General features: G+C 39.0%; 1 protein-coding gene across 1 annotated transcript; it reads left to right on the top strand.

Annotated features, from left to right (window-relative positions):
• The first annotated feature begins 8810 nt into the window (after positions 1–8810).
• On the top strand, positions 8811–10492 carry LOC110865913. Its single transcript, XM_022115246.2, has 2 exons — positions 8811–9032; positions 9825–10492. Exons 1-2 carry the CDS (start codon positions 8915–8917, stop codon positions 10307–10309), a joined length of 603 nt encoding a protein of 200 aa, XP_021970938.1. The 5' UTR covers positions 8811–8914; the 3' UTR covers positions 10310–10492.
• Positions 10493–12155: the final 1663 nt, after the last annotated feature.

Here is a 12155-nt window from a genome sequence, read left to right as displayed (position 1 = left end):
CGTATAGCATGTCGAGGATAGTATAGCGTATATCGCATTATAGTACTGTATAGAATTGCAACGACTTGTTAGCGTTTTGAGGTAGGATAGCAATACGAGTCGTGTGTGTTGATCGAAGTGATAGCAAAAATCGAGCGAACATCAAAATTAAACACATAAACAGGCAAATACACATAAAACACATAAAAATCGATGAAGCTTCAGAGTAGGCAGTTGCGGGCTCAGAATCGGAATGCATAAAATCGAGGTAATGGATTGTCTGTGGCTACTAGACATTGACTACCCAAAGCGATTCGACTATTCACAATAGACTTGTCATCATTTTTCGCCTTTCGGGATCGCGTTTCTGCCTCGATTCTTGGGCATTCAACACGTTTTCCTTAAGTCATACAGGTGAGTTCAGGTCGTTGGAGTCCGTCGAGGCTTTGGTGATATGAGTAAAAGTTGGAATAAGTTGCCAAGGTTCGGTTCACCCCTGGCTTAGCAATTTCTTCCTTGTTTTAGTAAAATTCGAGGAGATTATTCATCAAAATATGGATTTCCCTCCTGATTTGGTATAATTCTCCTCGTTTGTTGTTCGAAAATCGTGAGGAAATCATAGGTAAATTGATGAAATCGACATTAGTCCAGTAATCTAGCCGGGAGTTTGCGGCTTTCACACCTATTCCTAACTAAATCGCTCGACCTTAGTCAAAAATTCGAGTGCAGTGCTAGCGAGGGTATCTGGTTACAACACCTAACTGAGTCTTGCTGGTTCCCAACTATAGTCTAGGTCTCTAAGACATCGACCCGGACTAGGTTGTGTCTTGCCTAATTCCCTATAGTTATGGCTCTGATACCAATCTGTCACACCCCAACCGATGGCGGAATCATAGGGGCATGGCACTGAGCGAAACAGATTGTCCAGAAGTTTCCATAACAGATATCTATGTAATTCAGTTAAAGATACGTCCCATACCGTATCTCGAATAAACAAATACCTTATTACAGATGACATCCAAACAAGTAATTCCGTTCCGACAACTCAGATTTAAATTAATACAAAACATAAATATTGTTCAAATGCTCCTAAAGACCCAGCCTGACAAGATCTACAGACAACTATGCTCTAGTTGCTCTTTCCTGGCAGACAACTATTTGTTGGGGGCCTCTAGAGCTTTATTCTAGCCTCGCTTTCCTAGCAAGCAAACATCTTATACACCTGTCACATACGTTAAAATACAGTCAATACATAAATGTAAAGGTGAGCATACAAGTTTGATATCGCATATAGAGTTCAAATAGTTTACGCGTAACCAGCTCGTACACAGAGGAAAACGAAGCATGTTAATTATCGACATGGACCTATCGATACCAATGACTGTGGGTTGACCGTCCGAGACGGTTCGTAATACATGATTACCACCGTAATCCATGCAAGTAATTGTCCTTAACAACCCCCGTGTGAACGGGTGCTGAGTCCAAACTATAGTACTACGTCGTTAAGGCAGGTAGACAGCATTCCACGTGTAAGCACAATCAACAAGCATTCATTTAGTCACGTAATACATGCAAATCGGTTAGCGTTCAAATAATTGAGTAGTGTGTTTGATGGTGATTTTGATAAGTAACGTATGTAACACCCAAAAGTGCTAAAAGCAAAAAGGGATCGAGTATACTCACAGCGATTGGTTCATGGATTGAAGGGAGCGCTTGAGAGTAGGGTTAGCCTGAACAGTTCGATAGCATAACGATGAATACACATAGAATGGAAACAAGTGTAAACGGGTCGAACAGCCTAGTCGATCGAACGGCAGGTTCGATCGGGTGGGTTGTTCGTTCGGTTGGACAATCCGTTCGGATAGCCCGCCCGATCGGCCGGTAGGCTCGATCGGTTGGACTGTTCGAGTGGATTGTTTCTTCCTTTGATGTGTTTGTGTATGATGGTTTGAACTTTTGAAGTTTTCGTTGTAGCATTTGAGAATACTGAAGTGTTCTTACCTTTCAGGTCGATCGATCGAACGGTCTGTTCATCTTTTAACTTAATATTTTATCCTTATCATTTTAACTTCAAGTTTTCATATATGTTCATCTTTTAACTTAATATTTTTATATAACACATTTTTAGCTTAAATTAATTTTTATCCCTTTTTATTTATATTTTTTTTATTTTTACTCATAAACAATAGTATACTCCATATACAATTTTTAAGCTAAATATATTATGCTAGAAATGAAATGAGTAAATATAATATTTAAACTTATAAGCCAGATATGATATTTCAAAATTTTAGAAAAATAAGGGTGAAATTGTCATTTATTAAATTGTTTATAATGAACTAGGCATACATGATATTTCAACTACTTTGCAAGAGCATATGTGGTATTTATAATTTTGCATAAGTATATGTGATATTTTGCAAGTTTGTAAGAGTATATTTGAAATTACCCCTAAATTAAATCTATCTACTATAATAAAATAAACCAACTTTGGGACACTTGTCATCATATTAGACCATGTCTTATGGATAATTATTATTTTAGTTTAATCTCTTCTAATTAATTATAGATAATCCTCCTGCTAAATATTATTTAGTTTAATTATTACTTTTATATTTATCTATTTACTTCAAATTCAAAGTTAGTTATCTAATTTGATATTAGAGTAAATTACGATTTTGGCCCCTGTGGTTATATCACTTTTACCCTTTAGCCCAAAAAGAAAATTTTTAACATCTGAGCCCTCAACGTCTATTTTTCTAAACCTTTTGGATCCCAACGTCTTTTTTTCTAACCCTTTTGGCCACTAAAAGTAAATGGATGAGGTTAGTGTTAGGGGCCAAAAGATAGATAATCCTCCTGCTAAATATTATTTAGTTTAATTATTACTTTTATATTTATCTATTTACTTCAAATTCAAACTTAACCCTTTTGGCCCCTAAAAGTAAATGGATGGGGTTGGTGTTAGGGGCCAAAAGGGTTAGAAAAAAAACACGTTGGATGCTCAGATGTTAAAAGATTCATTTTTTAGCTAAAAGGTTAAAAGTGATATAACCACAGGGGCCAAAATCGTAATTTACTCTTGATATTAACTATATATTTGAACGCTTTGTTTAGTTTGGTATCAAATAGATTTTACGAAACTTAAAATAAAATTAACTAATATTATTTATCATTTCTACATTTACAAGTTTTAAATAAATGGTTAAATTTATTGAGACTTCGTGACATTTACAAGTTTTAAATAAAAGGTTAAATTTAAAATATTATTCTAAAATTTAAATTGTTAATTTAAGATATTTTTAAATAAAACAAATTATTTATCACGAAAACCAAACTTTATATTAATATATGAAATATTTATATTTTCATTACTAAAAAAAATATATATTTTTTATAATTTATTAGAGAAAATTACATTTATTCAACCTGTGTAAAAAATGAGGTTTTTTAAAGTTGTATTATTTTATTATTTGGTAAACAATATTACATTATTCAACCCGTGTAATACACGTGGTTTTAAAGATATAAATTTTTTATTTGGTATATAAAATTAAATTTATTCAACCCGTATAATATGGTTCTTATAGATATAACTTTTTATTATTTAATATATAAAATTATATTTATTCAACCCATGCAATAAAGGAGGTTTTTTAAAGATATAGTATATAAAATTCATTTATTTGACCTGTGTACTTTTTTTTTTTTGAACGGCCAACAGAAATATTATTATATCAACTAGCAAGATGCTAGACGCCAAATGTACAATACACCAGAGAGAATTAGCAACCTACCACCACCATAATAATACTTAATACATTACATACTAATGTTAAATTTTCGCCAATCATCCCATGACCAATGATGGGATCTCGACCGATTCTTTATCCAGTGAAACGCCATCGATTTAGTTTCTTCCACGACCTTAGAGATGTTAGGGGAGACCTGACCATACAAGACATCGTTTCGCATCCTCCATATACTCCAAATCGCAACCTGAAAGATAGCATTAAGAACCTTTTTTTTCTTTCTGCTTCCTTGCATCCAGTTGTGATATTCCAATACATCTTTTAGACCAAAGGCAAGCACCGGGGGGATCTTACACCACTGTTCGATAACTAGCCAAACTGTTTGGGCGAAGTGGCACGACACGAACAAGTGTTCGCTTGTCTCTTCCTGTTCGTCACATAACAAGCACCTCGTATCACCAATGTTAATATTTCTTGCTGCCAAAGCCCACCTAGTCGGTAATTTTTCCGATATAGCCCGCCATGGAACGACCCCTACTTTTTTAGGTACATAATTGTTCCATGAAAACAGGTAGTTCGGAACCAACCGTGATGTATCCGCAAGTGATTTTTTGATACTAGCAACCGAGAATGAACCTGACTTATCGAGACTCCACGCCCAGACATCCGAACTTCCACAAGAAATGAACTCGCATAGTAGCAGTGATAGCTCCATTAACTCGGTATTCTCGTCATCATTCATGACTTCCCGGTTCCAATCCCAAAATAGAGAGACTGAATTAGATCCCCAAGAAACTCGGTCAGAGACACAACATGCTTTATCACTTTCGATCGCAAACAGGAGAGGGAACATCAAATACAATGGCTGTGTACCGATCCACAGGTCAAGCCAGAAGGCTGCCTTCGTTCCGCAGCCCACTTTGCACCAAATAGATTCTGTCAACTTGATACCGGCTTGAGAAAGAGGACCCTGGATACCCACAATATGCTTCCACGGACCTGCCAAGGAGATTTTTGCCGGAATAGGTGCCCAAGACCTATTATTATGGTGAATCGACCAAACGACTCTCCTCCAAAGACCCGCTTTATCCGTTTTAAACCTCCACCACCACTTTGATAACATTGCAAGATTGGCGTCCCTAAGAGACCCGAAGCCTAGACCACCATATTCTATTGGCGCGATAACTTTCTCCCATGCCATCCAACTCATGTTGGAATTTTCTTCCGATCCGCCCCAAAAGAAAACCCTCCTTAACCTTTCTAGAATTTCTATAACTTTAATCGGAGCTTTATATAGGGAGAAAAAGTAGGTCGGTAAGGAGTTTAATACCGATTTAAGCAACGTGATTCTGCCACCATAAGAAAGATGTTTCGCTTTCCAAAGAGATAAACGGGTTTTAAACACATCGATAACCGATTTCCAATTCCGAACAAGATTCATGTTGGCCCCCACAACTAGACCAAGATGTTTGAAAGGAAAGGAACCAGATTTGCAGCCCATATTATCAGCCATAAGTTGAACTTCAGCCTCATTAATCCCAATCCCAAACAAAGAGCATTTCGCAAGATTCACCTTCAAACCGGAGACCAAATGGAAGCATCTCAAAATTCTGCGCAAATTAGATACATTTTCACATGACCATTCCCCCACAAAAACTACATCATCGGCATAAATAAGATGAGATAATATCGGGCCATTGGCTGTACATCTCAACCCATTATAAATGCCCATCGAGAGTGCCTTTTTCATCATCCCCGTAAGGGCCTCCATAGCAATTACGAACAAAAAAGGAGACAATGGATCGCCCTGCCTCAATCCACGAGAACATTCAAACTCCATTGTTGGAGAACCATTCACCAAGATCGACGCCCTTGAAGAAATGAGAGTAGCCTTTATCCAACCTCTCCACCGTAACGGGAAATTCATTTGAGCCAAGATTGTGTCGAGAAAGTTCCAATTTAGAGAGTCATAAGCTTTATTGATGTCCACCTTAAATATCATGCCGGTTTTTTTGCCTTTCTTCATCCACGCTATTGTTTCGTTAAGAATCAAAGGGCCATCCGAAATATTTCTCCCGGCTATAAAGGCGGATTGCTCTTCCGAGACTAATTTTCCTACTACTTTCCGAAGCCTATTCACCAACACCTTTGAAATTGCTTTGTTAACAACCCCTATCAGGCTTATGGGACGGAAGTTGGACGGGGACGACGGATCTTTAACTTTCGGGATCAAAGCAATGAACGAGGACGAACAACATCTATTGATAGAGCCATTGACATAAAATTCTTGGAACAATCTGAGGAAATCATTTTGAAAGTGTTCCCAGTTCTTTTTGATAAACTTGAAGTTGAACCCATCCGGACCCGGAGCTCGGTCCCCAACACAATCCCAAATCGCTTCTTTTATCTCCATGGCCGAGAATGGTTCAGAAAGAACATCAGCCTCAGCTGGCGAGATCGAGGCTAAATTAAAACAGTTAATAGATGGCCTTTCACTCATTGGTTCCACGAATTGATTCGAAAAAAACTCATAAAAGGCTTCTTTAATAGCAATTGGGTCAGTGCTCCATTCACCATTGATCATAAGGCCATTAATGCGGTTATTACTGATGTTGGAATTGATAACACTATGATAAAAGGCCGAGTTTTCATCTCCTTCGAGTGCCCACCTAACTCGAGATTTCTGTCTATTATCCGCTTGTTTTCTACGTTCCACTTCAATGACTCCGTTAATACACTCGGCTCTTTCGGCTAGCTCCCCGTCGTCAAGAGCTCTAATTTCTGCCAACGTTTCCAAGTCACGTATTCGGTTTTTGTTGTTTAGGTAAACCCCATCAGACCTTACACGTTCAACCTTCAGCCAAGCCTTAATCTTATTTTTCAACCATCTGAGCTTAACAGAGAGGGCCAGATCTGCCGGGCCATTGAATACAAATTCCTGGCACAATTGTTTCACTAGATCCAGAAAACCGGGAATCTCCATCCATGAGTTGAAACAACGGAATGGGATATGGCCGAAATCCGATGGAACAGTGGATAATAATATCGGCCTATGATCCGACGCATCGCGGTTGAGAGCCAAAACCGTTGCCGTTGGCCATCTTTCCAAGAAGCCAAGACACACGAGAAACCGATCTAATTTACTCAACTTATCACCCCTATCAGATATATATGTAAATCGCCCCCCACCCATCTGATATTCACTAAGACCTGCAGATAGAATGAAATGATTGAATGATTCTGCATTAGAAGCAACGAATTCAGAATTAAACCTCTCCGATTCTTCCCTGACTTCATTAAAATCCCCCATGAACACCCACAGACCTTGTAAAGAGTTTCTAATACCAGCCAGCCTATCCCATAAGATCCTTCTAACGGAAGCGTCATTAGAAGCATACACATTCACTAAGTTAATACGGACCCCTTCTCGAACCAATGACCCAGACAGAACCAAAAATTGGCGGTCCTTAATAACACTTTCACAAGAAAATATACCCGGATTCCAGAGACAGGCGATTCCACCAGATCTGCCTTCCGCCCAGACAGTTTCCAAATTAAATGCCGATCTACCCCAAAACCCATTGAACATAAAATTAGCCGATGGACCCAGTTTAGTTTCTTGAATTGCCAAAAAATGAACTCCATATGACGTTAAAATACCCCTGACCCAGTCAACTTTGCGGGAATCCCGCACACCCCTAAGGTTTACTGATAAACAATTCATCTCAAATTATTAGACACACCTTCACCAAGAACGATTACCCTAGCCGCTTCTTCGAATCCACGCAAATCCACTCCGATTTTGGAACCAATATCAACTGTTGCTCGGACTTCCTTTAAAATTTCCGAGTCTGGGTCGCCCGGCTCCGGCCGATGATCATTCAATTCTTCCGGCGGCTTGGACTGCTCATCTCCGAGTCTTTCTTCATCCAGATTTACCTCCGAATGGTATGAAAAATTACCACCGGCAGGAGCACCACTAGAAGACATATGTTCTGACGTAGGTTTGTTAAGGTCAAAGGATATCTCACCAGGTAATGGATTGTGATAGAAGCCTCTAATAGGAGGGCCTTGCATCGATCCAGTAGAAGGTGGGCTCCTATCATCCCTACTTCTCTTCCCAAGCCCAATAATGGGAGTTGGGCCATCATCCAACAATTGGTCCACAGGACCAGAACCATTTACTGATTTATCGTGGGACCCAAGACCATCAACAGACGAACCTTCTAGACGGGGTCCACCATCCGTAGCTCCAGCCGCCACTTTCTCGGGGATCTCAGATCCATTAATTACTTCTTTAAGGTTTGTAGGGTTTCCATGCGCCTCATGCAACCGTTCAGTGTCCAACGTAACATTTTCCTGTGACCGATCATCAACCGGAATTGATGGAGGTTCCGGCGGCGACCTAGGCACTACCACCGGTACCGGAGATTTATGTATCGGAGACCTTATTTCTCCGTCCTCAACCTCATCCTCCATATTACACCCGACCTCGCTCCCGCCGTCTTCAGAGTTTCCATCAGAATCACCCATAGACTCTTCATCCGAGTTATTCTCCGTTGAAGGGTTTTCTTCATCTAGACTAGGTTTCCACGCTATAACATCCTCCGCCACCCATAAAACATACCTACGTTCCGCCCAGTTAAGCACCACGGTCTCTTCAATGCGCTTCCCCAGTGGGACTAGCACCAGGATTGAACCCTCCGAGTTATCAGATACGGACCAAGAAAATGAGGATTCCTTCACTACTTTACCAAAAAGACTACCAATCTGTTCATACACCGAGTTATCACGGAGATGGACCGGTACACCAGCAATCCGGAGGGACACTACTCGATCAGAAGGCAAATCTTCACCCCTCCAAACTTTGTATTGACTAAACACAGCAGACAGGACCTCTGACTTGTTTGACATAACCTAGTTATCTTATATTATTGATTATATTATAACTATTATTAATTAATTAATATTAATATTGATATTGATTGATGAGTTTTGATAAGATTCTAATATTAAAATTAAAGAAGGAGACTCATATCATTTTGAACGGTTGGATGAAAAGATATAGCCGTTGGTGAGACGCTCCCCCTTTTCCCTTTTTCGTCTCTAGTAACACAATATTTTAAACTCATATCTTTCTTCAACCTCTCTCTCTTTCTCAAATCAAATCTCTGTTTCTCAACATGCCGACGACGACGATGCGCTCCCATCGGAAACCACCTCTAGGGTTGAGATCTCCAATCCGGCTTCGTCCCCGCTGCCCCCTTCAGTCATCTCTACCTAATCTTCAAACCCCATCAGGTACTTTTTTCATACTTCCATTTATCCGCTTTCATCTTCAACTTTTTTCTGGGTTTTTTATATACCATGACAGGTGTTTGTGAAAATGTCTAGCTGAGTTTTTGTTTCTTTATAGAAGAAACCTTTGAAAAAAATCATTCTTTTGGTTTAAGAATGATTATAATTTGTTCTTTATAGTTGCTTTACTTTTGTACTTGGTTGATTAGTTGTTAAGAGATTTCTGGCTTTTCTATGCGGTAAACTAATTAATATATGTTACCATGCCAAGTGTTTGTGAAAATGTCTAGATGGGTTTTTGTTTCTTTATTGAATTTTTTTGTTTAAAAAATGATGATAATTTGTTCATTTTAGTTGATTTTATCTTTAAATTGGTTGATGAATTGTTAGAGACTTGCATTACTACTACCCATCAAAATCAGCGGCGAAGCTTGACCTGAATGACGGGGGCTCGAAGAAACCGTATATACCAAAAAATTTCTATAGAACCGGGGGGTCCAAAACGTATATACCCAAAAAATTTTATACGAAAACTACATATATAACACTACTAAGCGAAAAGTTCGGGGGTCCGGGCGCCCCTCCCCGCCCCTTCGCCACTGATCAAAATTGCAACTTAAAAAAATTTAAGCTGGGAAAGTACTAATTTTGTGTAATTGTTGATACCAAGTGCAATTGGTCTAGAAATTATAGCTAAAATAACAATAATCTAACACCTGCACCAAATTTGTGTTTATTTGAAGTTTATGTCATTGTGTTTTTCCCCAATTTTATTTGTTTTGCTTGATTTTACAGGCACTTCAACAAAGTCTCGTTTACCTAAACAATCTTCGGTCAAAGAAGAATCTGAACTCCACCCTAAATACCACACGATGTCTTGTGAACTAAACGCCTTAACGAAGATGGTTCAAGATACTCTGTGGGGATCCACTACTACAAATCAATCTGTAACTGAGGGGCCTTTGTTTCAAAGGGGCAAGTTTTATGAAGAGTATTCTGCAAGAAGAAACGAGAGGCTGAAAAGGAAGCGAGGCGAATCTGTGGTTGAGAAAAAGACTCCATGCAAACAGTATCTTGGAGTTAGAGTCGAGTCAGCAAAGAGAACAACTGCGGAAGTCAAGAAGTTTGAGAGTGCGAGGAAGATGATGACCCCGATGATGGAGAGGAGACAGACAGCAACGACACAAAGATATTCGCTAAGAAGTAGCTGCAAAGAAAACAAGAAGCCACCATTGGCGATGAGCTACATGGGCGGTGCGACTGCAAGAAAAGGGTACTAGCAAATGGTTTCATTCATTAGACAATGGTTTAGGATTATGGATAATGTTCTTGGGTTTGTGTTTGATTGTTTATGGTCATGGATGATTTTCTTGTAAGATGCAAATTTCATAGCTTTATCATGAAATGCATCAAGTGCTTTAAACTATGATGGTAGTATTTATGTTTGGGGTATATTAGACTTAGAAAGACATGATCATCATCATACTCAGTAAATCCCACCAATAGCAAAGCAAAGATAGGGTCTGAAAGATATGTAAAAGTGCAAACATATCGTTATCATGTACTTCTATGTAATCGACCTAATCCTTACTAAAAAAATAAGTTATATTCATAAAATGTAACACAAAGTCGTAAGTGTTAAAAGGAGTACTTCAACCTATGATCATATCTCTTCTATGATTTGGACGACAGTATAGTTATATATGAAAAGGTACACTAATAATCATAAGGATCATCCACACCATATGACGACGAGGGTCCCCGCTTGGGCTCCTCGTCCGGGCTCATCGCCCTAGATTGGTGGCTGGGCTTGAGCCCACTTGTGTCTTTCTCGGTATGTTTAGTTGGTTTGAGTGGGCCACGTCCTGATAAGCCCACTCTTGGATCGGCCCATTAGGGCTATGGCCCAACTATCTCACTACATTAAGAGAACTTCCTTCCCCAAGAAGGGACAGAAGAGATTTTTCCCCACAAAAAAAAAAGGTTACTACTTACTCCACTTCTCTAAGATTACTCCTGTTCCTTTACTCTCTCTCTCTAAATTACACTTACACTTATAACATCTTTACCATACAAGATACTGACTTGAGCGTCGGAGTGCCCACGGGGTGAACCCCCTCGGGCCCTCTAACTAGAGTTTCATGTGGATGCAGCCTGAGACCGACACTCCGCAAGAGGAACTGCCACCATGACGAGGAGAGGACGAATCTGAACCGGAGCTCACCGAATCTAAGGTTAGTACCGCCAAAGCCCCTTGAACGACTTCAGGGATTTGGGGATTCAACATTGGCGCCATCCGTGGGACCAAGTGCAAACATGCCTTGGTCTCTTCATGTAAACGGCTAGATCTGTTCTCCCCGCTTAGCTTACGTGGTGCTCAGATCTACATTCTTAACCCCGGTTAACAGGTTCCGCCTTCTTGTCTCGTATCTCTTATATGAACAGTATATGAAATCACACAAAAAGTACGTTTCTATGCTTGAAACTGAGGTATATGGACAGTATATGTATAAGCACACTCTTGAGCATGACATATCCTCATAATTTTTAAACTCAAAGCTAGATTGTAAATGTCGTTGCAAGAAACTCCAGATCTTTCACATTATATGGTTGAAGGAAATAAAAAAATAAAAAAAAATAAAATAAGCAAAGCTTCGAGAGGAAGCAAAGTCAGTAGTATGTTTGAAAGGTGAAGTTACAAGTTCTATTACGTAGGAACATTTGACTAATGCATGATTGAACCATGTGCTCACATTAGAACCATAATTTTGTGAATTATTTTATATAAAGTAAAATTAGTAAATGGGTAAAAGCCTGTAAACAACTTTTACTGACAAGAGTCACATGGGATGGCCTTTTCCTCCTTATCTCTTTACTGTACGGTCTACCATCTAAGTAAAAGAGTTGACCAATGATGATTTTCTACCTAAAACCAAAGTTACTACAACCAAAGATACACTTCGGTGAAAGTTTATAGATATGTATGAGGAAATTTTCCTCTGGAATCATGCACTGATTAAAATATATTTAAATGTCAAAAAATTTTCGTGTGACGGAAATGCTTAAAAGTTACACTTGGATGATAAAGACGTGAATTTTTTCATTGCCTTTTTGTTGCCCACTTTT

This window comes from Helianthus annuus, chromosome 6 (assembly GCF_002127325.2).
Source record: "Helianthus annuus cultivar XRQ/B chromosome 6, HanXRQr2.0-SUNRISE, whole genome shotgun sequence".
NCBI lineage: Eukaryota > Viridiplantae > Streptophyta > Magnoliopsida > Asterales > Asteraceae > Helianthus > Helianthus annuus.
Note: the sequence above shows the minus strand (reverse complement) of the source record. Positions and strands in the feature narration are given on the sequence as shown.

Bases quoted from the DNA above. Each gene is read 5' to 3' on its own strand.
- LOC110865913 (XM_022115246.2), top strand. From the start codon at position 8,915: ATGCCGACGACGACGATGCGCTCCCATCGGAAACCACCTCTAGGGTTG. The intron at 9,033-9,824 runs GTACTTTTTTCA...TTGATTTTACAG, and splicing joins TAATCTTCAAACCCCATCAG to GCACTTCAACAAAGTCTCGT.